We start from the raw sequence: 27,607 nt of genomic DNA on the forward strand, positions 1-27,607 counted from the left end.
CCAAGACTCAGGGAAGAATTGCTACCAATGCAGAGAAATATAATGCCACACGTTAAAGTCAGAATAAAACAATATACATGGTATGTCTTAATTTTATAAAACACTCTCAAACTCACACACAGCCATAGAAAAATGCCTGAAAAAAAAAACCCACATTAAAATAAGGAGGAATGGAGCTGGCGCTGTGACGCAGCCGGTGAAAGCCATAGCCTGCAGTGCCAGAATCCCATATGGGTGCCAGTTTAAGTCCTGGCTGCTCCACTTCCCTGCTGATACACCTGGGAAAGTAGAAGATGGCCCAAGTGCTTGGACCCCTGCACCCACGTGGGAGACCTGGAGAAAGTTCCTGGCTCCTGGCTTTGGCCTGACCCAGCTCTGGTCGTTGTGCCATTTGGGGAGTGAACCAGCAGATGGAAGATTCTGTGTGTGTGTGTGTGTGTGTGTGCGTGCGCATTCTTTCTCTCTGTAACTCTGCCTTTCAAATAAATAAATAAATCTTTTAAAAAAATTAGCACAGGTCAGCATTGTGGTACAGCCACTTAAGCCACAGCTTAAGCCTCAGGGAGGCGGATGAATGTTCAAGTGCTTCGTTCCCTACCATTCACGTGGGAGGTCCAGATGTAGTTCTGGGCTCCTGGCTTTGGCCTGGCCCACCTCTGGCTGTTGCAGGCATTTGGGGGAGTGAATCAGTGGATGAAGGTCTCTCTCTCTCTCTCTCTCTCTCTTCCTCTCCCTCTGTCAACTCTTTCAAATAAATAAATCAATAAATAAATCTTAAGAAAAAAAATTTTTCCCTCTCAGCTATTACGGCATTTGTATACTCTTTTGTTTTTATTTTCCAAAATTTCTTTCATGAGCATGTGTCATGGCTATCATCAGTACAAAATATTTTTAATGTTTTTATTCCTTCTTTTCAATACTCAGTCCAACACTCAGTTGGCACCAAAAGCTCAGAGGCTTGTCCCTCTGGTGTTCCTATGATAAAAAGTTATGATGGGGCGAGCATGTGCCATAATGGTTAAGACGAAAACACCCACATCCCATGTTGCTGGAGTCCCTGGGTTCAAGTTCCTGGCTGTTTCCCATCCACTTCCTGCTAATGTACACCTGTGGAGGCAGCAGGCGATGGCTCAAGTATTTGGGTTCCTGCACCTGCATGGGAGACCCAACTGAGTCCAACCTCTGCTGTTACAGGCATCTGGAGAATGAACCAGCAAATAAGAAATCTCTCTCTCTCTCTCTCTCTCTCTCTCTCTCTGTGTGTGTGTGTGTGTGTGTGTCCTTCTCTCTCCCTTTCAAATAAATACATTTTTTAGGGTTAAAATAAAGTGTGTGGGGGCAGCAGTGTTGTCTAGCATGTTAAGCCTCTGCCTGCAATGCTGGCATACCACATCAGAGTGCAGTTCCAGTCCCGGGTACTCTACTTCTGATCCAGCTTCCTGCTAATGTACCTGGGAATGCCACTGATGATGGACCTAATACTTGGGCCCCTGCCACCCACATGGGAGACCCAGATGGAGTTCCTGGCTCCTGGCTTTAGACTGGCCCTTATGGCCATTTGGGGAGTGAACAGCAAATGGGAGCGCGCGCTCTCTCTCTCTCTCTCTCCCTTTGTTTTTTAAAAAAGTTGTGATGGAAATATTTAATATGGTTACATACTTAAACATCATTAAATCCATGTTCAATGGTGAAATTACTATAATTATCTACATTTGCTCCGTAAGTCTTTTGTTTTTCCTAATGCTGATAATTAAGGGTGATGTGATAGGAATGGAAGAAAGGGATTCTGGGTGGAGGTCAAAATTCTATTTCTTGACCTAAGTCGAACTTACAAGATGTTTGCGCTCATCAGCTATTCTTTTGTTGTGTGAGGGTTTTCTGTATCTGTGGTTTTTTTTTCCTTACAGAAAAAGAAACTTTAAATAACTCATGCAACAACAAAAATAATGCCTCCTTTTTATTTGCATAGTTTTCTTTGAATGCATAAAAACCCCAGTTTTGTGAAATAAATTTTCATACAGCGTTCCACACAAACCTGAGCCATCACCCAGCAGTTCCACTCTCCCAGATCCCACAGGTGCTCGCATCCCCTGCTACCACCCTTTCTATGCCAGCTCCCCTTTCTCCTGGAGTTCACATCCTGTGTCTCCTCCCTTGTTCTAGCGAAACAAGGCACAAGTGAGATACATTCTTTGAGACCCTGCATGTTAAAAATGTCTGTTCTACCCTCGTAGGACTCACAGGCTGGCTGGGTATAGGATTCACAACTCAGGGTGGGTGTCTGGCCTAGCGATTAAGGTACCAGTTAGGGCCCCACCCCCACCCCCATCCCATATTGGAGTCCCTGGGTGCCATACCCAGCTCATGCTCCTGACCCCAGCTTCCCGCTAATGTGGATACTGGAAAGCAGCAATGGTGATGACTCCAGTGACTGTCCCTGCCACCCACAGGGGAGGCCTAGATTGAGTTCCTAGCTCCTGGCTTGGGCCCACCGCAGCCCTGGCTGTTGCAGGCATTCCGGAAGTAAGCCAGCAGATTGGAGCACCATCTCTTCCCATCTCCCACCCCTCACGACTAAATATCATTTTGTACCCTGGAATTTTTGAGGATAATCCCCACTGTATCCTAGCTTCATGTGTTGTTAGTAAGCAGCCTTGGAGCACTCACACTTCCAGTCTTGTCTGATGTTGGACTCTTCCTGAGTTTGCAGTTTTGCAAGGCTGTGTTCACAACAATGCCCCACAGTAGATCTCTTTCATTCCTGGTACTAGGTGCACCTTATCCATGGAGACCCACCATTCGGGTCCACTCAACTTTCTCAAGTATTCTTCCTTCGATGACTTCCTCTCCTGAGCTCACTCATGAGCTGTTAGACTTCCTGGATTAAAACCTCCGAATTTATCTTTCCCTTTCTATGTTCCACTGCTCTCTCTTTTTGTTCAACTTTCTGGGAAATCCCTTTATCTTTCAACCCCTTTACTAGTTTTTCCTTCTGTCGTATTTTTTAAACAGCTGTGAGCTTTAATTTGTCCTTTTTTATAAGAAATCACACTCTGTTCTTGGTTCATAGATGCCCTTACTCCTGCAGAATACCATCTCTGTAGTCATTGATTTCTGGTTTCAGGCTCTCACATTAGACCTTCTTCTCCGGCACCTGCCACCCTTATCTGCCCCTCACATCTTAGCCTGACGCATGAAAACCCAGCTGTCAGCTCTGTGTGCAGAGCCCGACTTGCAACTCAGTGTCCTGTGCTGTGGGGCTGCGGTACCGATGACCAGCTGGCCCACTGCACCATCTGTGGGGTTGGCTTGTTTCTTCCAAGAAGTCTTCAAAGAACCCTCCCGGCCCCCTGCCAATCTCCTGCCTGGAGAGAGGAGGAGAGAGGAAACCTTGCTGCCAGCCTTAGAGTTAGCTGGAAAAGGCATTGGCCGAATCCCAAGGACAATCTACTCTGTCCCTCAACCGCCTCAAGGGGGCGCCCTTACTGCCTCTCTGGAGAGAGAATGAGGACGGGGACTCCGAGGTCTAGCAGCCCTTAACACAGTTCTCTGACCAAGCCATCCCTTTCTAGCCCCCACCTTCCGCCTGGTTCCTCCAATTGCTGATTCTTTCGGGCGTCGTTTGGGGGCTTAGTCTGGACCCATACGCCCCGGGCCAGGTGACTGCTTTACTCTGCTTCCTGTCTTCATCCACAGCCAGCCCTGCCATATCCATGGGTTCCAAATCCCCAGGTTTAACCAACCTTGGGTCAAAAATACTTGGGGAAAGATCCCGCATCCATACTGAACATGTACAGAGTTCTCTTGTCATCTCTCCCTCAACATCACCACGTATCAACTACCTACATAGCACTGACTTTGCGTTGGGTGTAAGTAATCGAGAGATGACATAAAGTACCCAGGAGGATGTGCACAGCTTCTGTGCAAATACCATGCCATTTTATAGCAGGGCCTTGGGCTCTGGATTTGGGTATTCTCAGGGGTAGGGGATCATGGGCCCAAAGCCCCATGCATACTGAGGGACAAGTGTATCGGGATTTGGGATACATCCTAGTTTTGTTGAAAATAGTGGCAGAACTTCCATTTCTTATTTCTAGTTGCTTTTAGGTGACTTTGAGAGAAAGGGGAAGATAAGTCTTCACATCATCATTGAAAAAATCCCTAAGTCTGCCTTGGGCTTTTAGTTCAACTGTGACTGCATTTTCATATAGCTTTTGTGCCCTCTGGATTTGCTGCAATCAACATGTATGGCTTTGATGAGAAAATGCACACACACAGTTATTTAAATACTAAAGAACCCAAGAAGGTCTGGCACTCCCACTGCTCCGTCTGGAGCAGGCAGCCTCCCTGCCTCTCACATCACAAGTGGCTGACACTGGCCAGAGAGCACCATGCCCTAAAGCCAGGGAGCACATCCTGGGGTCCCCTACCTCTATTCCGCCTTGGCCAGAAGATGCTCGGGTTCCTGGCTGGCTGCTGTACAGCCTTGCTCAATCAGGCCAGCTCAGACACCTGCTGTGTAGAGCCCCAGCACTCGGAGTGCACCTTTTCAGCAATGAGAATTCAATGTGTGTGTGTGTGTGTGTGTGTGCGCGCGCGCGCACACGTGTGTGTGGCCACCTCACCCAAAGGTGTACATGCCTGTTGACAACATTCCAGCCAACAGGGGGCGCTCTCCATGACCACTTCCTACAGACGGGTCCAGTCCCTCCACTGGACATACCAGGAGTGGCCCTTCTGAAGCAGACACCCTGGGCCCTGGAATGCTCTCGAACTTAAGGGCTGCACCATGTATGTCCAAGGGGATCGGAGACTCCAGGATCTAAAATGTCCTGCAGGCCCTCACGATGGACTCAGGAGGCTGGCAGGGGCCGGTCAGGAGCCTCCCCTGCACACGCACTCCCTCCCTGAGCTCTGACGGGCTCCACCTTGGTCCGAGACACCTCACTTGCTCTGGGCCAGCAGCAAGAAGCCCGAGAATGCTCGGGGTCTTGGGGTCTTGCCTTCCAGGTGCCTTCACGCTTTAAACACTCCTGCTCTCCCACGCGGATCGCAAGCTTCACCACCTGACCTACAGTCAGATCCCACAGGCACTCCTGGGACCACGCCTCCAGCCAATTAAGCCAGCAATTGCTCCCTAAATGGAACATGTCCGTCAACCTCTCCAAATCGGCAGCATGGATTTGGTGGGTCGGGGCTGTGAGGGTGTTTTCATACCGAATCCAGCAAAAACTCCATTAGGCTCCCCCCACCTCCCAGGGTTACTCATTTCTCAGTTTTAGTTTCAATATCCTCAACGTGAACCCTCATCACGACTGCACTGCTGGATTCACACATTCCCAGCCTGTAGCTGCCGCCTGGAGGAGCTGCTAAGCGGGTGGGCAGAGATGTCCAGCTGTGCTGCCCTTGGTGTACCTGTGTCCCCACTTGGGACACTTGAGGTATCTATCCCCAAGCTCTTTGCCACAGAGGGCTTCAGGCAGTATCTGTGTGTGTGTGTGTGTGTGCATATGCGCACTTCTGGAAAGGTGCCCTCTGTTAGGGTCTAACCCTACTCGGGTCACTTCCTGCACCTTGAGAAATCATCTGTTACCCCAGGGCACTGCTCTGATCGACCAGGCCACGGCACGAGGAGCCCACACACATGCACGAAGACAGAGTTACATTTGGAGACTGGACAGCATCTTTAATTAACGCCACAGCCCAGCACCCTTTTCGGCTGTAGTAGCAGATAGGGATTGTGTGCGTGTGTGCACACACACATGTATGTGTATGTGCATGTGTGTGTGTGTGTGTGTTCCTGAACAGATGAGGGGCCAGCAGACTCCCAGGCAGGTCTCAGCTTCCACTCCGGTGAGCAGCAACTGCAAGACAGTCTCCAGGGAGCCACAGAGGCCAGAGCCCTGCCTCCACCGGCCGGGAGCCTTCCTTTCTCCTTGGTCACCTTTTGTGGATTCACAGGGGGCAAAGGGTATGGCCTGTGCCAGCCCAAAGGAGGGGGCTTCTCAGCCAAGATCAGCCCCCAGTTCCCAGTCCTCACTGCCTCTGACCAGAGGGATGTCCCTGGGGGGAAGTACGGACTGTGAGGCAGAGGTGGGCAACCTGGACCAGCCCTGCTCCTCTTTGTCACACTGGGGCAGCACCACAATGGCCCAGCCCTGGGCAGAGATCCAAGATCTACTGGGCCCTTGGATTAGTTCCTTTCAGGGATAATCAGGATATAGATAACCAGGCCTTTCTTAGGGCTGGCCAGGGAGGGCCACACTCAGCTCACGGTGGCCACAGGAAGTCATTTCCAACCCAAACCTAAGAGACTGCCCTTTGGCCATCTCCACTCTCCAATTCCTCACATGCCAGGAGGTCCGCAGCCCAGACACGGCAGGGGAAGGGTCAGCACAATGGTGAGTCGCGAGGAAGCCATGAGAGACCTGGACTGAACCGGAACCACAGCCATGTGCCAGTCTGCAGCTGGCCCTCGCCCCCATGGTCACTGCCAGCCAGTGCTCCCTGAAGTCAGATGGACCCCCATGGGCAAGGCAGCAAGTTCTTGGTCTAGTGCCGAGGGAGAAAAGCAAACTGGCCCCATGGTCCCACTTCCACCTGCTCTGTGCCTTATGAAGGCAAGGAGCCCAAGAGCCCAGGACGGTGGTATCAGCTGTTGGGAAAGCACCGTTGTCCAGGGGAGGCTTCGGGCCGGAAGCTGTGTTTGTTCAGCGGGCTTGGGTAGTAGGTGGTTGTGTACACATTGGTCTGTTGCAATGGGTAGAAGTTGGCTCTGTCATCGGGGATCAAATTATTCTTGTTCAGGGTCTGTGTGGGGAGGAAGGGACAGAGAGCAAGCGTGAGGGCAGAGACAGGGCAAGGATAGCAAGAGTGCATCCCGGCATGGCATCTTCCCAAGTGCCCTGTCCAGTTATGCCCGGCTTAGCATCAGGGCCAGTGCACCCTTCGCCCTGCCCACTGCCCTCGCAGGATGGCCCTCACCTTGAACTCCATGGGTGTGTACTTCTCGTTCTTAGGGGTGCCCCCACCCTTGTAGTGCAGGTGGTTGGGGGTGGTGGGATGGACAAGTGTGGACTCCTGGGACTGGCGCTGGCAGTGCTGGCAGGACAGGTACACAGCCAAGGTCAAGAGCCCAGAGCCCAGGAAGCAGGAGACACCGGTGACCACCAGGTGGATGAGACTGAACCCTGCGGGCAGGAGAGGCAGGTCTAAGAAAAGGGTCACCATGAAGCAGAGAGACTCCCGGCTGTCTCTCTGGGGACAGAAACAGCAACAGGACATTCTGGGACATCAAGGAAAGTGCTCTGAGGCCAGAGGCCATGGAGCCTTTTCCGGGGATACCCTGGGGCTTGCATCACGGGACTGCAGCTGGAGGTCTCTTTCTTGAGACACAGTGATGATGGCATCCTGGCTGGGGGCATGGGTGCAGCAACCCAGACCCCTCTCCCTGCACAGCCTCAGAGCTGGGGGCCCTCAGCAAGGCTTGGCGAGCACGGGTGGAAGACGGGCAGACTCCAGGCCGTGGAGTGCGATGGAGGAGGCGTAGAATGCCAGCGTCTGAGGTTCTCTCACCTGCACAGCTGGTGGCCTCCTCCATGCTGGAGGCAGGCAGGATCACTGCAGAAAGACAAGTGGAGAGGGTGTGAGGGGCAGGGGGGACAGAGAGAGAGGTCGCCGCCTTCCTGGGCTGCATGCATCTCTGGGAGGAGCCCTGGGCCCATGCTGAGCTGCAGGACTGGGCCTGGGCCCTTCAGTCTCCTCTGTCTCCCCCTATGCCCTCTCTAAGAAAGGCTGTCCCATTTGCGGGGGAGGGGGAGTGCCAGAACCCTGAGTGTGTGCACTGAGGCAACGATATGAGTTCATTCGTAGTGTTCCCACCTCCCCAGGTGTCAGCCCGCGCCTCCCAGAATGCAAGCCTCAGAAGCAGAGGGTTGGTGGGAAGGAGCAGGTGCGATGACCTACCAGGAATCTCGCCGTAGGGGCAGGGGCGGCTCTGACTGCTGTTCCCAGCACAGGTACCGGGCCCCGGTGCCAGCTCCTCACAGTGCCGGCTGCGGCTCTGGGCTCCATCCTCAGCGCACGCACCCCACTCGGACCATGGCGACCAGCCTTCTGTGGGTAGTGGGTGGGATGATGCTGCCAGCCCCAGGAGGGCCCCAGTGCACTCCCCAGCCCCGGGCTGCGAGCACCCAGTACCTGGGCAGGCCTGCGTGGCACACAGCGCCTCTTCTGTGTGCAGCCCGAGACAGACGTCCTCGCCAGGAGAGGGCGCAGGGCTGGTGCAGGAGCGAGTGCGCTGGTAGTGGCCCCCGCCACAGGAGGCCGAGCATGGGGACCACGAGGTCCAGCAGGACCAGGCTCCCCGGACTGCAAGGGGAAGGAGTACGTGAGGGCAGTGCCAAGAGCAGGCAGGGCTCAAGAGTCTTCCTGTCACCCCATTGGCTAGCACCGACCTCACCCACCCAATCCCCACGCTATAGGCCAGTTAGGGAGAGCCCAGCACAGCAGGGTGGCAGGGGAAATGCAGGCAGCAGCAGGCTCATGTGCACACACATAAACAGAAAGACAGAGAGAGGGAGAGAGAGCGAGCCCGAGTCATTGCAGCCCATGCCCAGCTCCTCGGCTGGCTAACCCTTTACCGGGGAGAAGAAAGTGACACAAGGCAGGAAGAAGGGCCCCACTCCAGCAGAGCAGCCACTGAGTCCAGGGTCAAGGCAAAGCTGCTCTGGGGGCCCCTGCGTAAGAGGCGGCAGGGAGAGAGGCCCCCTGGGGTACGGGGGTCTCTTAGGTGCAAGGTCTCCCCATCCCCCATCAGAGTCCTTGGGTGCAGGGTTACCTGGGCACGCCTGGGGGTTGCAGTCCTGGTACTCAGCGGCGTCGCCCACGCACGGCAGACCTCCAGCGCGCGGCTCAGGGTTCGTGCAGGTCCTCTTGCGAACGCGGAAGCCCAGCTCACAGTCCCGGGAGCAGGATGACCACGGGCCCCAGGGCGCCCAGCCCCCGCTCAGCGCGTGCGGGCCAACGTTCCCACTGCGCAAGAGGTCCTCCACCAGGGCTGGGGAGGGAGGGCGCCGGTCTCAGCGAGGACGGCCTCCGCCACCCTGGCCCTGGTCCCGGCCCCCGCCTCCCGACTCGCCTGCCCAGCCCCCGCCGCCATCGCTCCGGGGGCGGTACCGTCCGTGTCGCAGGCTCCGGAGCCGTCCGCGGGACACGTTCTTGTCTCCGTCCTCCTCCTGCCCAGCTGCAGGCCGTGAGGGTCCGGCAGGGGCGCGCGGCAGGTGAAGCGGAAGCGCTGCTCCTGCCGCGCCCCGCCCGGCGTCACGTTCACGGGCAGCCAGGGCGTCCAGGGCGTGTTGCGCCGCACCTCGGGGCAGCCGTCGGGGTTGCACGTCTTGAACTCCTTCGGGGTGGGAGCGGGCGGGTCTCAGAGCCCCGCGCTCCTGGCCCGCCTGCGCCCTCACGCGCCCTCCCGCTCCCGGGGCTCACCACGCCGCAGCCCGGGCAGGAGTCGCCGTTCTCGCAGGCCCGCCGCCGGGACTGCACGCCGCCCCCGCAGTCGCTGCTGCACTTGCTCCATGAGCCCCACGAGGCCCAGAAGATGGGCACCGGGCAGGGCGTGTGTTCGTTACAGAACCTGGGAGGGGGCGAGGAGCCGTCACCGGGCGCCGCCTGTGGCCCCTGCCACGAGGTCACCAGAGAGCGTGGGAGATGCCAGGCCGCTGGCTCGGAGGCCTTGGGGCAGGCCTGCCCACAGGACCCCCGCCCTGGCCCACTCACCGCTCCTCACGGCTCTTGCCCACGCAGATGCGGCCCCCGTGGCGGGGGGCAGGGTTGCTGCAACTCCGCTGGCGGACCTGGAAGCCGATGCCACAGGACGTGCTGCACTGCGCCCACGATGACCACGGCGTCCACGCCCCATTCCTAGTGGGGAGCAAGGGGACAGAGACCAGTGGGCGCCTGGGTCCTAGCTGCTTGAATCTAGCCTAAGAGGCATATTGTGGCCTTGTCACGTTGAACCACGCAGCGACAGAAAGCGTCAGCTCCTAAGCAGGCCATCTCAGGCTGAGCCTCTCAAACACACAATGAGAGCCTCCTTCCACATACCAGGCTGCACTCAGGGCTAACGACACAGACACGGGACATGGCCCCTACTCACGCTGACCAAGGCCATGGTCACCTTTGTGGCTGGACATCCTTGCACCCAAACCCACCTTCTCTTTCTTCCTGGTCTGACCCGTGCACCTGCTTTGCTCCAACTTCAGACACTGCTCATTCATGTCTACTTTGACATCAATTTCAAATTCAAGCTTTTTCACATAACCCTGAACACGCTACTGGAACCTTCCTTTATCATTAAAATAGGGTAATGAGTGTGTTCCTACCCCATGAGGAAGCCACAGGGTTAAGTCAGCAAGCATATATACCATGGTCACTGTCTAGAATTATGAGTGAGCTGCTGCCACAACCATCTAATGACAGCCCCAGGCAGTGTGCAAGCTCGGAGTATGCGCATACCCCCTTCATCTGTCCCAACCACTCTGGGGTGGGTACTGTGGCCCTCAGAGACACTCGGGATAGGCGGCTCAGTCCAGGTGACACCCGCAGACTGGGGGAGTCCAGGATGGGCACAGCGCCTGCCCGCCTTGCCAGGCCCCCATGCTGTCCTTCATGTCGGGACAGTGAGGTTAACCTTTTATCTGGGAGTGACTGTCATGCCTGCAAGAGCCCCAACAGGCGGACAGAAACTTCTCTCCCACAGTGTGCCAGTGTGGGGATGCCTCCCCTACTCCCAAGGCTCACTGGCCACCTATTCACTTCCTGGCTGCACTGCCTGAAGTGGTTTCCATCCCCTGGTGCAAACATGTGGGCGGGGATGCCTCACTTCCCCAGGTCTCCCCACCCCAATCCAAGGCACACACCGTGCAGGCCCTGTCCTCACACACCTGGAGCAGTTGGCGATGTGGATGGCTGGCCCCAGGCAGCCAAGGCCCCCACAGCGAGGTTGTGGGGAGTCGCAGGATCGTGCCCGACACAGGCAAGAGCCGGAGTTGTCCCCATCTAAGTGCTCACATGGTTGCCATGGTGACCATGGGCCAAAGCCTCCATCCCGGGTCACATTCCGCACCTGCAGAGACACACGGTGGGGGGGTCACACAAGGCAGGTGCAGAGAGGGCACGAACCCCCCAGGGACCTTGAGGATAGCAACGGGGAGGCCTGAGGCGGGGGCGGGGGGCACGAAGGAGTTCTCACAGGACACGCCGTGATGTTCTGGGTCCAGAGGCTCATGTTGGAACTGTCTTCAAGCGTGCTACAACGTTGCTGCTTCCCGTCCCAGCCACAGTATGGGTCTCGGGCCCCCAGACACGCCCTGCCGGACAGAAGTGCTGAGACTCAAGCCCACTGCCTCCCCAGCCTCACCTGCATCACGAGCACGCACCTGGACACTCCCCTCTGGGCGGCTCTCTCCATCCAGTTGCCCTGTGTGATAATAATTGAGCTCCCTGAGCTCCAGCTGTGTGTCAGGTGTCCGAGGTGCCCCACCTCTGGGCTGGTCTCTCTGCAATAGCCTAGCAAAGAGGCACATGCCCAGACACGCCCTCAGAGCCTCCTCTTCTCACATTCTAGAGCTCCTGTCTTCCTCTCCTTCTGATGAACTCATATAGTGTATCACATGTTTAACAAAAAATTTCAAATGTCCACTACTAGGGCTTCAAAGAGGAGAAAGACTCCGTGGTGATTACGGCACCAGGATTTGCTGTCCATTGCTCAGGGAAGGGAGCAGCAGCTCCTGGAGGCAGAAGGAGGGTGCCCCCCAGCACCCTCAGAGCCCACTGCCAGTCCCAGGGGATACCTGGACCCCTTCTGTCTCCTTTCTCCGCTTTTACCTGCTTCTGACCAAGTCGGATGAAAGGGGTCTGGAGACAGCACGTGGGCAGGGACTCAGAAGTTGGAAGACAGGAAGCAGAAAAGGAGGTGCTAAGGCTGCAAGGCAGGTGTGGCTGACTGGTGGGGAGTCCCCACCATTAGGTGGGTCTGCAGAGATTTTCCCAGGGGTCCGCGGGCCCAGGTGCCATACAGAAGAGCTGGGAGGCTGCGACTGTTGGAGTCTCCAGCAGAGAGCTCCTCCTGCCTCTCTGCTTCTGGAGAGTCACCTGTCCGGTGAGTTCTCTGTTTTTCAGGCTCCAGAAACAAAGGAGACTTGACAGAGCAGAGTCTTCTCCTTGATGCTGGAGGGGGCGGGAGCACACAGCACTGCCCCTCCCTCGGGCCCACCATGACCTTGCATAGGTGAGGTGATGCGTGTGAGCGCACCACGGCGTGCCCCAGGATCCCCAACACTCAGAGGCTGCTGGCAAATCTGTTTCTACTCTGTTCACCTGGGTCCGTGTGTGAACTGTCCAGGCTCTTACCGGGGAGATGAGAGTTTGATGTGCGGGGCTGTCGTTGGCAGACCCTGTCCCACTGGACGTCCTGAGACCAAATACGTGTGCACAAACAGTGCCACAACCCGTGGTCTCCAGACCCTGCTCGCTGCCGACACTGGGCAGAGAAGACTGGGCATTGAGCCAACTGAACTTGTAAAGCCCACTCAAACAAACTCCAACTGCAGAGGCAGCCGATGGGGCATTTTACAAATGCGCTAACTAGAAAAATAGTTTGCTATGACTAGTAATTAGCAGTACCAACAAATAAATGTCTCCCTATCAAAAACTAATGTCCACCAGCAGAGAAAATGGCTAAGGGCAGAACATGGCAGAAGGTTCCAGAGGAATGATATCTGCCTCTGGCCGCTGCTTTCATCTAGGGCTTGACCAATTCTAGAGCAGTAGTTCCCAGTCGTGACCGAGCATGAGAATCTCCTGGGCCTCTTTTAAAAAGGTTTATTTTCTTTTCAAAGATTGATTTAGTTATTTGAAAGGGAGCACTATAGAGAGAGAGAGAGAGAGAGAGAGAGAGAGGAGCTCTTCCATCTGCTGGTTCCCTCCCCAAATGGCTGCAATGGCCAGAGCTGGGCCAATCAGAAGCCAGAAGGCAGGAGCTTCTTCTGGGTTTCCAATGTGGGTTCACTCCCCAGGTGCATCAGCAGGGAGCTGGTTGGGAAGTGGAGCAGCCAGGACTTGAACCAGGACCCATGTGGGACGCCAGTGCTGCAGGAGGTAGCTTCACCTGCTACACCACAGTGCCGGCTCACTTTAAAAAGTTTAAGCAAACCAGACACAACCCCTGCTCCTGCCACCATCCCCCAGGATCCAGGCCTTGTGAACTGGAACAGGCCTCAGCCCTGGAATCAATCTTCTATACTCTGGCCAGATAATTCCAACGGGTAGTCATGATTGACAACTTCTGCTGTTCTGGGGCCAGGAGGTGAAGTGCTTCGTCCTTCCAATGCATGACGGGACAGGGAAGGAGGAAGAAAAATGCAGGGCAGATGATGGCCCCAGACTCCCCAGCCCAGGCCCTCTCACCATCTCCACCACTCCTGCTCTCAATCCAGTTCCAGAGGAGAAACAGGACAGTGGATTCTCCATGGAGAACCTGCCCCTGCCCCTGGAAGCCTGAGGTGACCTTGGAGCTGTGCCTGAGCTGTCTTCGAGTGAAAGCTGAAGGGGACCCACCACTGCCCCCCCGGCCCGGGAGACGCCATATCCATCACTTATGGCCAAAGGCCATTTTAAAGCTTACAGAGCAGGCAACGCTCTTAAGAAATGAAAGCTGCAAGCAGAAGAGACTGAAAGCGCATCTCTGACTGCAGAAGTGGGTGGCAGTTTAGAGTTCTTTTCATAAAAGGAGCCATCAGACCGATGATATATCACCATGTCTTTTTTACTGCGCTGTCACAAGTAGCCATTACAAAAGGGAACGGTTTCATTCTGTAGGCTGGGACAGAGACAGATGTGCAAGTCCTAAGCAGGCTCCGTTTAGCAGCAGTCTCACGACGGGAGCTGTCCAAGGTGGAAGGGGCAGTCCAGGAGCTTGTGAGCGAGTGGTCATCATTACTGAAGGCTGCGGAGGCTCCCGGCTGCCCAGGCCCTCAGCCAGGAAGGGCGGTCAGAGATAAAGGCCTCATGCTCACAAGACAAGCGTGGGCATCCGTGAGTGAGCTGGAGGAGAGGGGTCCCTGGGGACAGAGCAAAAGGCTGCGAGAAGGAGCAAGGGAACGTTCCTGCCCACAGCCCTCCATTCTCTGGGCTCCTTCTCAATGAGCCCTGGTCTCTCCAGCCATGCTCCTGGGGCTGAGGTGCGCCTGCGTGAAAGCAGTTGGCTAGAGGGCCGGCACTGTGGCACAGCAGGTTAGGCTGCTGCCTAGGTAACAGTCTTCTATCAGAGTGCTGGTTCGAGCCCCAGCAACTGTACTTCCCATCCAGCTCCCTGATAATGGGAAAGCAGGCTTGGGCTCCTACACCCATGGAGGAGGACCCAGATGGACTTCCTGGCTCCTGGCTTCAGCCTGGGCCAGCCCTGGCTGTTGTATGGCCATCTGTGAAGTGACCCAGTGGTTGGAATATCGATTTCTCTCTCTCTCTCTTTCTCTCTGACATTCTGCCTTTCAAATAAATAAGATAAATGTTTAAAAACAGCAACAAAAAATAAAGAAAGAAAAAGGCTGCTTGGAGACAAACCCCTGGATCATAGACAGAAGAGGTAATGACCTGATGGGGCCTCTGCTTACCCACCCTCATCCTCCTGCCAGCTGAGTGGACTGTCACAGGACACAGTGAAACCCTGTGACAGCAGCCCCACCCTAGTGCAAATTCCAGAGTCCTTAGATGGGCAGTTGGCTCGCGAACTCCTAGAGTGCTTGATTGGTAGCTGCATGTATTTGCTCAGTTACTGCATTAACCTAGCAATAATAGAACCTTGCATTTTTTTGGGGGGGTGGATCTAAGTACAGCTTTGTGGCAGGGTTATCACTGTGGGCACCACAGGCTCTGATCTCAAACTTGGGAAACCAAGTTGGACGGAAGCATCCCAACTGAACTTTCCCGCTTTGCTCCAGGGTAGAACAGCAATGGGCACGCCTTGCAGCCTTGCCGCCCACGTGCACAGCATCTCGCCTTCCTCTGCTTCCACTGCAGACCCCACGACTTCATATCTAGCTCTTCCTGGTGTCCATCCTCACGGCGGTGTGCTGCTCACTCCGGATTGATCTTTGTGAAACTTCTTGCCTTGCTGCCTGTGACCCCACTCCCTCCCTCTCCGCCCGCTGCAGTGCCCCCAGCCACAGCCTTCAAGTTCAAATCCTCCCTTGTCATTCACGGCTGCCCTCCGTCTACTTCCTGGCCCTGTTCTCCATGCCTCCCTGACACAAACTCCCCTCTGGTCAAATAATCTGTCAACTGAGGGATCCCTCACGGGGGGGGGGGGGGGGGGGCTCTTTGTTCCCTGGGCTGGGCGGGGCTCCCTCAGATGGCATAAAAACATCCTGGGATGCTGGGTTTTGCCTTTGAAGATTTACAGCCTCTTGGAGAACAAGACGTTTGGGAAAAGTTTAATAACAGCACAAGAGTTCAGGAAGAATGTAAGAAATGGGGAAAGCTGTCAGCAGTTAGCCGGTGATTCACTGCCCAGCATTGCTGTCTGTTCAATGTCACAGATCCTGAGGCTCCAGAGAGCCCAGGAGGCTGGGGGGCTCCTGAATGTGTTTGGGGAGATAAAGCAGGAATAAAGACACTCGCTGCCACCTGTGACCTGGGGATCCGGCACTCCGCGAGCGCTCTGAGTCCTAACCTCACAACAGCTCACCATTTGCTCCATCAAAGTCCCTCCCACCCCACTTCCTGGAAGAGACAGCAGATACTCAGAAAGGTTAAGTCGCCTGCTCAGTAGCTGAACGAAAGCCAGGTGGGTCTAATTCCACCTGTCACCCCCCGTGTCAGATATCGACTGGGGTCTCCCTCCTCCACCACACACCTCGAACTTCGAGGGAAGTTTCAGGCCCACTCATCTTGCCTCCTTGCACATCAGCAACCCTGCAAAGTGTCCCCAAATGGCAGGGCTTTGTAAACGTGGGGCGTTTCAGTGGTGGAGCCATGAGTCAGGGCTGAGACGCTTGTGTGGTTCCTCTGCCCAGCTCCCAGTGCAGCCCGCAGGCGCCGAGGAACGACCCTCGGCAACAGGAGTGCCATTTGTCCCCCAGCTCTGGAGGACAGATGGCACAGAGCGTGGGGGGGGGGACTCTGTGCAAAGGTCACAGAAGCCCGAGTGGCTGTGGCTGTGCCAGCTATTGACAGTGACACAAAGGAGGTGGTGCAGCCTGGCCTGGGGCGGCAGGAGACCGGGCTGCATTTCCACCTGGCCTTGGTGTACCCTTGCTTTCCCCTGTCACCCTGGAGTCCCTGTTGGCAAATGTGTGAATCCACAATGCAGCTCCTCCACTTGGTCCCTTACCTCCACCGCACCCACCCCAGCCTTCTCTGCAGCTTCTGAGAGAGGAGGGAGGAGGAGCAAAGGCTGGGAGCTGACTCCAAGCATCATCTCCCATCTGCTCTCACCTCTGGGCAAGAAGTGCTGTGGTTGCAAAGATAAAGCTCTCTCCTTTGCAGGGGCCGGGCCCATGCAAGTGGGTCAGAGACGTGAAGGCAGGGACCACAGCCATCACAATCTGCTAAGCACATGCTTCCCCCAGGCACACATAAGTGCTGCACTCAGTCCATCCCAAGGAGCCCCCACCCCCACCCCAGACCCTGCGAGATCGCTGGGGAGGCAGAGACCAAGGATCAGAGAGGCTGGGTGACTCCTCCAGACAGTGGCCTGGAGACCTTGCTGGGGCCCGCTCTCCCGCCGCCGCCCCCGGAGTGGCCACCTTACCCCTGGCTGCGGTAGGCGGCGCACCTCTCGAGCGGCACGCGCAGCACGCCCTCGCTCAGCCCCACGAAGAGCGCGCGTGCGCTGTGCAGGATACGCAGGCTGCGCAGTGGCTCGCGGCGCCCGGGGGGCAGCACGTGCAGTTCTTCCAGGTAGCAGCCGCGCAGGCTGCGGCTCGCCGTGGACAGCGCCTTCAGGATGGTGCCAGACTCTGGGGGGAGGCAGAGGAGCGGGGCAGACGAGGGTGACCCTGAGGGCCCCCTGGGACCTCACAGCCCTGCCTCTGCTCCCCACCCCGCTGCAGCCCAGGCTGGGCCGGGCCGCCTCACCGGTGCCGATGTAGAGCACGTGGTAGAGCGTGTCCTTGGCCTGCACGAGGTCCACCACGAGGTGGGAGAAGCGCACGCTGTCCTGGGTAACGCAGGGCTCGGGCGTCACCGGCTGCACGGCCTCGCTCATCAGAAATAGGCGCTGTGCGTCCTGCAGGCTGCGCTCGGTCAGGTTCTCGTTGGGGCCGGTCTCGGGCAGGGTGCCGCACTGCGGCGGGAGCGGGGTCACATGCGCCCAGGCAGGGCGGCTGCCAGACCACGCCCCCCACCCGCAGTGTCCTCCCTGCGGGGTCCCCCTGCACCCTTCCCTGGGAACTAAGTGAACTTGGGGACGAGAGACAAGGGAACTTCCAGGGCTGGGGACAGCAGAGGAGACTGGATTATCTGTAACCAATCGTGTGGCCCTCAGTGCCCTGTGACGTTACGTCACAGGTGAAGACTGTCTTGGCTGGTGGGGTCAAGCCCTGCCTTCTTCCTGTGTCCCTACCACCTCAAAGTTCTCATGATGCCGGAATTGAAGGGGGCGGCTCACCCATATCCTGTGCATGTCAGACTGCACACATCTGCAGGACATTACGCCCTCTCCCTAGCCCAAGGGGGTTGAGTGCTTTGCCCCAGGTCGCACAGAGCCAGGCTGGGCTGTTTCATGGGGCCGCACAGCCTGAGCTCTTTCTCAGCTCTGCACCAGCACCTGGGAAGCAGCCTCCTCTGCCCGCTGGCGAACCCCTCCCTCACCATCAGAGCAGGAGGATGCTCACTCTGCCCTGTGCTGGACACCCTGCAGGCACACTCCAGAAGCTCGTTCAGTGCTGTCCTGGCTCCCTACGCGGTATGGAGTTCCCACTTCCCCGCCTCCCGGCAGGTGTCACATTTTGAGATGGCTCAGAGTATGCGCCCCTGTTATGCCTCCTGCCCACTCTTTCCTCCTAGCTCAGGGTCCTAGAAGTTACCACCCTGTTAGAGAATTATTGCAGACCCCACAGATGGGTGAAGGCCTCCTGGGACAGGTCTGCGCTGAGCAGCTGGGAACTGGCTGTGGCCGGGGAGTACGGGGAGAAGCAATGTTGTGAAGGGAGAGGCAGAGGCGGAGAGGTACCTGGAAGTTGGGGAGGGGGTTGGCGATGGGGAGCCAGGCAGCCCTGGGGTTCTCCTGGTAGCGAAATGGGCCATTGAATGCCTGAGAGATGGCACTGAGGTTGAAGGCGCAGACGGCAGAAGCGGCGATGCTGTTTCTGAAAGGCAAGAGATGGTGGAATGCGCCCCCCCCCAACCTCCGGGGACCCCAGCACCTTCCTTCGAAATTCTACAGCTGTCACAAGGCTTATTAAGCCCACCCACCGGCCCTGGGGCCTGGTGCACTGGAGGGGAGTCAGAGAGGAGCTGGGGGCCTCACGATCTGCAAATGCCTTGGGAGAGAACCCCTGGAACCCCCGCTCCTGGAAGAAATCCCCTTCACATCACAGCTCAGCCCGATACACACAGCTCTGTACTGAAGTCTCGTGAAAGAATACTTCCCTTACTAAATTTTGATTCCATTCCATTCTGATGGATGTTAACTGAAAAGCTGGTTGCTAAACTGCAGGTCTATGCTATAGCCTCCAAGGTCCTGAGCCCAGCAGCTGTGAGACCCTCCAGTCATGTCTGCATGAGCCCGATGTGAACGGCTCTGAGAGATGACAGCGCCACACCCAGCGAGCCAGCTCTAGCCTCGGCCTGTCGTCCAGCTCTCTCCACCGCTGTGTGACCTCAGTCCCTCCCATGCCTTCTGGATGGGGCATTGTCATTATGGTGGTCTCCCGGCAGCCTGTCCCGCCTGCTCATCCATTCACACAGCAGCCAGTGTGAACCTTCCAAGTGCACGTCCAGCCTGCTTCCAACCCTCTGATAGCTTCTCCTTGCTCTTGGATAAAGATCAAAGCCCTAGGGCAGTCTACAAGGCCCCTGGGACACAGTGCCTCCAGCCCTACCCCTTCAGTCTCCTCCTCACCCTCAGAGCTCCAGCCAGACTGGTCAGTTCCTGCAACATTTTGTCCCATCCCAAAGAGCTGTATGCATTGTCCCCTTGGAATAGACTGCTCTCCTCCCCTGGTTAATCCCCACTCATCCTGTAGCTGTCACTTCCTTCATGCTGTTAGAGCATCTCCTCCTAATGTCCTTTCCTTTGTAGCATTTATCACCATGAAAAATGAGAGTTTAATACCCACCCCCCACTCTAGAATGTAGGCTCCTTAAAGGCACAGTCACATCTGTCTTTGCTCACTGATTTCCCACCCCCCACCCCCCAACAGGATGCCCACCTGGCATGGAGCAGGTGTGCAATAAATGAACTATTTCCAACCCGCACTGATGGCACCATTTTTTCTTGATGCCCCCTTAACTACTCGCTACTGTCCATCTTCTGGAATTAAGGGCTGGGCATGCCAAGTCCCGGCCAGCCAGTCCTCAGCCCACAGCCTGTGTGGGCTGTGCCTGCAGCTTGGATGGCCTCTCTGCGCCCGCGTGCCAGCCTGCCTCTCACCCTGCTCACGCCCCAACATCGTGCTTGCAGTTGCTCTGCCCTCACCCAGAGCCTGCGACCTGGGGCCCATGGTCGGCAAGCACCACGCTAAGGCTCATAGGTTTCTGGGGTCTTCACGGGGAACTCCAAACAGTGTGCCGTAAGCAAACGCTTTCCCTGGGCCCATCCGGATGACAATCCTCCACATGGGTTAGCCTCTGTCCAGGGAGGAAGGTGTTGTGATCTCGAGGGGGGGGTCGCTTTTCCCCACACTCAGGAAACACAGGCTCTAATGCCCTGCCTGTGTCTTGCTCCTGCAGTGTAGATGGGAGAGGACAGCTGGGTAGTCAGAGCACTCTGAGGGTTAGATTTAGCAAAATCGTGGTGTGCTGAGCTTGGAATCCCTGCCCCAGATTCCGTGAGGGCTGCCGCTATAGACAAAGATGGAAGGGCTGGGAGAGGGCCCGGCCAGAGCGCGCTGCCGTGGGACCCGACTGACGCCGATGCCGTGCAGGGGGCAGGGACTCACACGTTGGTGGTGAAGACGCCATAGATGAGGTCCTGCTCGGGCAGGTGGAAGGCACTCTGCAGCTCGTTGTAGTAGAAGGGCACCTCGCCCGGGCGGGAGCAGTTGAGCCGCGCCTTCATGAAAGTGGTCCACGTGTCCTCCAGCAGGAAGCGGCCGCCCACGTCGTTCTTGCACACGCGCGCCACGCGCGAGTACACCGTGCGCCCACAGTCGTGCTCCACTGCGTTCTCCCGCAGGAAGAAGTAGGCAAACAGCCCGATGTCATAAGCTGCCACGAAGTTTGGCTCTTGGGGTGGGGGTGGGGGTGCAGAAGAGGCACAAGGGGTGGGTCAGGCCAGCAGGGAGGAAGGGGGCGGAGTCAGGAGGACGCCAGGACTTCCGTTTTCCCTGCGTGGTGACCTGGGGGCTCTCGCAGCCCCAAGGGAGGCTGCAGCACCGTCCACCTGTGCTTCAGAGTAGCAATGCGCCCTGCGGATCAACCCATTGGGTCCTCACAACAACCTGCACCCATATTACAGACGACACCATCACGGCACGGGGAGGTCAGGCACCTGCTTGGGCACACAGCCCGTCAGCAGAGAAGGATTCGACCCGAAGGAGCAGAAAACTCCAACTCTGCCACGCTCCTCTTAGCCCCCTCTCTCCCATATGCTTTCCCCTAGCCAATCCCTAAAGCTCTCTCCCTCTGACAGCCTCCCTCTGGCCCTTGTCCCATGCCTCTGAGATGGCTGGGATTTCCCTGGGGCTCATCTGGGCTTTGGGCAGACATCTGCCCTGCTCTGGACCCCTTCCTGCTTCCTGGAGCAAGTGCGAGCCCTGTCAGAGGCCAGGCAGGGAGGGAAAGCAGTAGGGGGGCCAGAATAGCCCCGCAGAGACAGACCCGGGGGGGGGGGGACCTCCTTACCATTGAGCCACTTGGAGTTGTACTGGGCAGTGCGGAGCGGCGGCCCACTGCCCAGGCTGCGGTAGATGGCAGGATCCCGACCGGAGAAGTCAATGACCGTGGCGGCGTAGAGCTCGCCCTGGGAGGAGATGACGGCTGTGGAGTTGTGCCGTGGGTCATAGGGGCAGCGGGCCACCCCGTTGATCTTCTCCAGGGTCCGGCTGAGGTTCCCCACCTGGGGACGACGAGGTAGGGGGGAAGGGGACAATTCCCTGAGGCCCTGGGGCTGCCAGCTCTTTTCCTCCTGGGTCCCTGGTTTCTCTCCGCCTCTCTCCTCCCCCACCATCCTCGCTGCCCCCAACCCAATCCCTTGGAGGGAGCAGCCTTCATGGAGGGCATGGTCATGTCAGCTCCATCTTCTCCCCAGTCAGAACCACTGCTGATAAGGTAGACCAGTAAGATACAGGAGGCCCAGTGCAGTGTGAACTGGAGATGAACAAAGAATAATGTTCTAGTATAAGTTTGTCTCAGATGATGCGTATGATATACTTAGGCTAAAATATCATTTGTTGTTTCTCTGGAATTGAAATCTAGGCATATTTAAAAAAGAGTTTTATTTATTTATTTATTTACTTATTTTGGAAAGGCAGAGCAATAGAGAGAAAGACAGAGAGAGAACTTCCCTTAACTGGTCACTCCTAAAATGCTTGCCACACTGGGGCTGGGACAGCCTGAAGCCAGGAGCCAGGAACTCCATCCAGGTCTCCCATGTGAGTGGCAGGGACCCATCCACTTGAGCAATCACTGCTGCTTCCCAGGCTCATTAGCAAGGAGCTTCGTGGGAAGTGGAGCAGCTGGGACTCAAACCAGAACTCTGATGTGGGATGCAGGTGTCCCAAGTGGTGTCTTAAGCCACTGCACCCCAACACCTGTCCCAGGCATCCTTTTTCTGTTTTGGCTTTGGTTGCTTTTTTTGTTGTTGTTGTTTTGTTTTGCTTTTTGCTGACTTTGCAATGCCATGCCAAAGCTGTGTGACTAGATGAGAGAAGCCCCCAAGTGTCCCCTTCCGCCTGTCCCACCCTGAGCTGCCCACCTGTCTGCTGGTGCAGAGCGGGGAGAAGGCATTGGTCCCGCACAGAAACACCTTCCGGCCGGTGACGAGCAGGACTCGCACGTAGTTCTGACACTCCTCCTGAGGGGCGAAGCCAGGTGACCGAGGGTGCGGCTCCCGGGGCTGGGGCTGGGGGCCGCCCCTCACTGTGCAGGTGCACATCCTCCAACACAAGCCTTGGCCCACAGCCAGTCTGCCCAGGGAGTCAGCTTGTGTCTGGACATCCCCTCGCTGGGGCTAGCTCAGACGCTCAGGCCTATGACACCCACCCCCAGTCATCTGGGGCAGGGGACCTCAGGCCCACACTCTGCCCCTCCCTCCCCACGACCACAGGCCTCGCCAGCTCCAAGCCACGTACCTCGGTCTTGCCTTTGCTTTGGCAGGAGCGGCGCGTGTCCTCGTTGGAGGCCCACTCCGTGGCCTGTGGGAGGAAGACACAGATGTGACGTGGCGGTGCCAGGGTGGCCTGCAGGTCAGAGCCCTTCGAGGGCTGCCTGCTCTCCCTGCCCAGAGCCTGCCCCTCCTGCTTGGAGCAGCAATGCCTTCACGTCACCCTGTGTTGGACTTCCCCAGCCTCCCTCTCTAGGCCAGGCTGGGGGGCCTGCAACGCCCCACCCCCACCCCTGGTGCTGATCAGGAGACAGGGAGTGGGTCTTTTATGTGCTACATGACCCTCAGAAGCATCGGAGGCAGGGAGAGCGTCCCTGGAGAAAGGCTACACTTTGCAAACCTTGGGTACCCGGCATGCAATTGTCCCAGGACAGCCCTGCAAGGGCACACAAGGCAACATGTGCTACGCGACTGACTCCCTGATGGGCACGCAGCTGGAGGATCATGGAGCAGGGACCGGAACCGCAGCCCTCCCCTCCCTACCCCCAGCTTCCGAGGCCATGTAGGACTTGTCCCTCTGTCTCCCAGTCTTTCCTACCTGCTGCCCTGCCCCCAAGGCATCCGCAGTCCCCTCTTGTTCCCTCGCAGCACCACTCAGGCTGTCAGAGACACTGTGTTTGGGGATGCGGGATTCCCTCAGGGACCAGAGGGACAGTGCTGTGTGCTGCTATGCCCATGGCATCAGGAGGGGGCTGTCCCCTCTACGCAATTCTCCTTCATGCGTTCTCTGTCCTCTGTTGGAATGGAGGAGTGCCGCCTTCCCAACCCAGCAGGGTCAGGCGCCCCAGGTGGCTCATTTGCTGTTTCTGGTCACATGGATCAACAGGAGCTGCTCTCTGTCCTGGGAGAACGAGCCCTAAGCAGGCAGCGCTCCCGTTCACACAGGCACACAGGAGCCCACCTGCTTTCCACTGCTCTCAGAGCAGCTTCCAGCTGGGCCACCACTGCTTGCAGAGCAGCGCGGGGACTGGTGGCATCGGAGGGGAGGCAGCGACCAGGCTGCTCTCTGCTTTCCGGGCAGCAGCAGACCACACCCGGGGATGGCTGCTTTGGGGAATGGGCTGACTCCTGTAGATGCTGGATTCAGGAGCTACATGACAAGTTTGTCCATCAGATTTGTGAGCAGACTGGGCTCATCCCACCAGGCCAAGCCTGGAGCCCAGGCCTCTGCTTCTCCCAGACCTCAGAGAAAGGCAAATGACCCCTGGTCAGGCCACAGAAGCTCGGGGTTCATCGGGGCAGGTGCAATTGAGCCTGGTCATACTCAGGACCTGTCAGCGCCCAGGCTGAGCCTGGCATGGGAGTGAGGCATAAAGATGAAGTCTCTAGGGGCCAAAGAAAGAGCAGGGAGCCACGCACCCTGCTGACACCCAGGCTGAAGGCTCTGGGCTGGGCAGTGGCACCGCAGGGATTACTGCATGGGCAAAGGAACCTCTCGGGCCTTGGGGTCCCTGAGCACAGGGGCAGGTTGAAGGGGTCAGCCTTGGTCCTAAGGGAGCAGGCATTTGTGTCCAATAAAAAAAAGCAGTTAAAGTTATCCTGAGCTCAACAGCAGGACAGGCACCGTGCCAGGGTCTTGACACCTGCTCTGCTATCCTCTCAGCAACCAGTAAGAGAAAACTAGAGCCCAGAGAGGTTGAGCCATTTGGCCAAGGCCACACAGCTCACCAGCAACCAACCCCAAACCAGACACGTGGAGAGCTCAGCACTTCCTGCCATACCCTACAGCCTCACACAGTGAGCAGATGTCCTGAACCAAAAGTTAGACCATATGGCCTGAAAAGTGTACATATATTTATAATGATAACAACACAGAATGAGCTTTTTTGAGCTTTGTTTATTTTTAAAAGTGTTTTTTAATCAAAGTAGTGATGAATTTTAAAAGTGAAGCAATGTGCAAATTGTATTAATAGAAACCCTGACAGCCCACTCCTCCCATCCCCCAACCCCTTCTCCCAAGGAAACTTTTAATTCTGTTGACTGGTTCTCTGGGTGCTGTTTTTAAAAATTTTTTTAATTTATTTTCTTTTCATTTGAAGGGGAGAGAGAGAGAGAGAGAGAGACTTTCCTTCCGCCATCTGCGGGTTCACTCTGAAATGCCTTTAACAGCTGGGACTGAGCCATGCAGAAGACTGGACACCCAGATCTCCCTCCAGCAGGGATCCGAGTACTTGATCCATCCTCTGCTGCCTCCCAGGGTGTGCATTAGCAGGAAGCAGGATCAGAAGCAGAGGAGCTGGGACTTGAAGCAGCCACTCCAACATGGAAAGCCGGCATCCTAAGCAGTGGCTTAACAACTGTGCCAAATGCAGTGTGTGTGAGTGTTTAAACCAATTTCTCAAAACTCTGCTTCAGTGTTAGCTGTCATCTTTTAAGTTCCTGTTACAGAGGTGAATATTTCCCCACGGGCCCATCTCCATTGTCCCCACCCCAAAGCACACAGGCATATTCCCTTCCCAACCTCTGATTATGATTATTTTAAATTAAAATCAAGACAGCAATTTACATTGTTGCAAATCTGGAAACATTGCTTACTGCTACTAGCTAGTACGACAGACTTCACTGAATCTAAGACTCTGTCGATTTCTAACAAAAAGGAAATTTGCTGTCAATCAAACTTTCTTATTATTTAAATTTTTAATGTCAACTTATCAAAATGCTCATATTTAAACATATATTTTATCACATATCAATCTTGTGCATAAAAAGGAAAAATGGAAGCAAAATTAAGTATCCTTAAACCTTCTGTGAATTCAGTGCCGATCTCTGCTCAACCACTTTTCTACTCAGTTTTTTTTACTGCTTGCTTGCTTGTTATTTTAGAGTATTACTCTTTGAACCACCCAGCTGTCAGTCAGCAATGCAGTAATTCTTTTTTTTTTTTTTAAGATTTATTTGTTTCTGTGAAAGGCAGAATTACAGAGAGAGGAGAGACAGAGATCTTCCATCCACTGGTTCACTCCCCAAATGGCTGCAATGACCAGGGCTGGGCCAGGCTAAAGCCAGGAGCCAGGAGCTAGGAGCTTCATCTGGGGTCTCCCACGTGGATGCAGGGGCCTGAGGACCTGGGCCATCTTCCACTGCTTTCCAAGGCGCATTAGCAGGGAGCTGGATCAGAAGTGGAGCAGCCGGGACTTGAACCCAGTGCCCTATGGGATGCTAGCATTGCAGAAGGTGGTGTTGCAGGTGGTGGCTTAACCACTGTGCCACAACACCAGTCCCAGTGCAGTCATCCTTACAGAGATGTCCACTCTCATCCCCATGGTTTTCTTCCAAGGCACTGACCCCATTCTGCAAGTTCAAGTGCTAGCACTTTCTTGATTTTACCAGAAAGTGCCCACAGAAAGCTGGGTGATCAATCAGGGCCAGCTTGCTTCCGAACAAGATCGTACAGTGTTTTGTGCACTGAAATGTCAAGTAGTCACTGTTGTGATCAGAATCCCAGGAATCATGATCAAGTTCATTCCTGCACAGGCAGTAACGGCTCCCTCAGGACTACAGTCTGGCCAAGAGCGACTGCGAGACACGTCCTGATTTGAGACTCGGGAAAACGCAGAAATGTGCATCTGCGAATCAGCACCAGCTCTGCAATCTGATGAAGTTTCCTCTCTTGCACGACTTCCTGTTTTCCTAGACTGCACAGTTGTGTCGGTTGTGTTCATTTGCTCGTGTGGCAGGTACTCATCACTGATGGCTCTCAAAGCTCCCACAGATCTGACAAAGCTTTCCTGACACTAGTTGCAGATTGTAGCACCAATACTCAGATCTGTCGCCACCCTCCAGCCCCTGAGGACTGGCTGCGGGGAGGCCTCCTGCCAGCTACTGACCCTCGTCCCACCTTCTCTCCTCTCCTGCTTTCTGCAGCCCATCCTTCCCTCTTTCTGTTTACTCATTTTGATGGAATGCGTCTCCAATACCTTCCTAAGAGAAGGACCATGGAGGTCCATTTTTAAAATTTTTATTTTATTTATTTGAAAGAGTTACAGAGAGAGGTAGAGACAGAGAGAGAGGTCTTCCATCTGCTGGTTCACTCCCCAGATGGCCACAACGGCTGGAGCTGCACCGATCCAAAGCCAGGAGCCAAGAGCCAGGAGCTTCCTCTGGGTCTCCCCAGGGGATACAGGGGCCCAAGGACTTGGGCCATCCTCTACTGCTTTCCCAGGCCATAGCAGAGAGCTGGATCGGAAGAGGAGCAGCCAGGAGTAGAGCCAGTGCCCATATGGGATGCCGGCGCTTCCGGCCAGGGCTTTAACCCACTGCGTCACAGCACCGGCCCCTGGGAGGTCCATTTTTAAAATTCTTGGCATGTCTTTTTTCTCTCTTCATATTTAATTGGTATTTGTGATATAGAATTCTAGGGGGAAATAATTTTCATGCAAAAATGTAAAGGCATCGATTCCTCCACACTCTTCAAGATTCTAGCATTGCTGTTCAGAATCTGATTCAACTGGACCCGCCACCCTTGGGAGTGGCCTTTTTTGCCTTTTTCCTTTAGACTCTGGAAGTTTTTCAGGTCTTGTGTTTTTAATCAGAGTGTCCTGAACTCCACAAGGATGGGAGTGGGTTTCTTGCGGGAAATCAGTCAACCTCTTCAGTTTGAAGGCTTCTCCTCTGTCTTGGCAAGTTTGCTTACGTCACATCATCTGAAATGTCCTCCTCATCTTTGCCTCTGCTCTCTCCAGGAGAACTCTTATTAATCCAGCCCACTGTTGGCCCCTGTGCCGCGGTCCTCTAGGTCTCTGCTGTTTCTCTCATTTTTCATTTCTGCTTGTTCTGTTGTGTGTTTTTATTTCTAGTACGTTGTTCTTCAACTTTATCTTTTAATTCTTCAATTCAAATTTTATCTTCCCAGTGGCATTTTTCATTTCCATATTTTAAATTTCATGAATAAAATATTTCAGAAGATACTAGTTGTATACAATTTTTTTTAATTTTAAAATTTTATTTATTAGAGAGAGAGAGAGAGAGAGCTCCCATCCTTTGTTCACTTCCCAAGTGCCAAGAGCTGGAAACTCAATCGAAGTTTCCCAGGTGGTGGCAGGAGCTCAATTACGTGAG

At 55.5% G+C, this 27,607-nt stretch overlaps 1 protein-coding gene across 2 annotated transcripts in view; it reads right to left on the reverse strand.

Annotated features, from left to right (window-relative positions):
- Positions 1-5,665: 5,665 nt before the first annotated feature.
- SEMA5B (semaphorin 5B) overlaps positions 5,666-27,607 on the reverse strand; it is a 115,506-nt gene continuing 93,564 nt past the window's right edge. The window contains exons 5-22 of one of the 2 annotated variants that reach the window (XM_089331810.1): positions 22,518-22,580; positions 22,142-22,240; positions 21,070-21,283; positions 20,166-20,451; positions 18,236-18,371; positions 17,140-17,347; positions 16,814-17,021; positions 11,255-11,372; positions 10,947-11,128; positions 9,781-9,924; positions 9,490-9,637; positions 9,178-9,403; positions 8,840-9,058; positions 8,200-8,370; positions 7,966-8,112; positions 7,576-7,620; positions 6,985-7,190; positions 5,666-6,810 (exon numbers count right to left, since the gene is read on the reverse strand). In XM_089331810.1, the coding sequence (XP_089187936.1) occupies positions 6,652-6,810; positions 6,985-7,190; positions 7,576-7,620; positions 7,966-8,112; positions 8,200-8,370; positions 8,840-9,058; positions 9,178-9,403; positions 9,490-9,637; positions 9,781-9,924; positions 10,947-11,128; positions 11,255-11,372; positions 16,814-17,021; positions 17,140-17,347; positions 18,236-18,371; positions 20,166-20,451; positions 21,070-21,283; positions 22,142-22,240; positions 22,518-22,580 (2,979 nt within the window). In that variant the 3' untranslated portion in view covers positions 5,666-6,651. Of the gene's footprint in view, positions 6,811-6,984; positions 7,191-7,575; positions 7,621-7,965; positions 8,116-8,199; positions 8,371-8,839; positions 9,059-9,177; positions 9,404-9,489; positions 9,638-9,780; positions 9,925-10,946; positions 11,129-11,254; positions 11,373-16,813; positions 17,022-17,139; positions 17,348-18,235; positions 18,372-20,165; positions 20,452-21,069; positions 21,284-22,141; positions 22,241-22,517; positions 22,581-27,607 lie in introns of both variants that reach the window. The other variant, XM_051818991.3, reaches the window with a different exon arrangement.

The sequence above is a fragment of the Oryctolagus cuniculus genome, chromosome 4, assembly GCF_051225735.1.
Source record: "Oryctolagus cuniculus isolate XC-2025 breed Fujian yellow rabbit chromosome 4, ASM5122573v1, whole genome shotgun sequence".
In the NCBI taxonomy this organism is placed as follows: Eukaryota; Metazoa; Chordata; class Mammalia; order Lagomorpha; family Leporidae; genus Oryctolagus; species Oryctolagus cuniculus.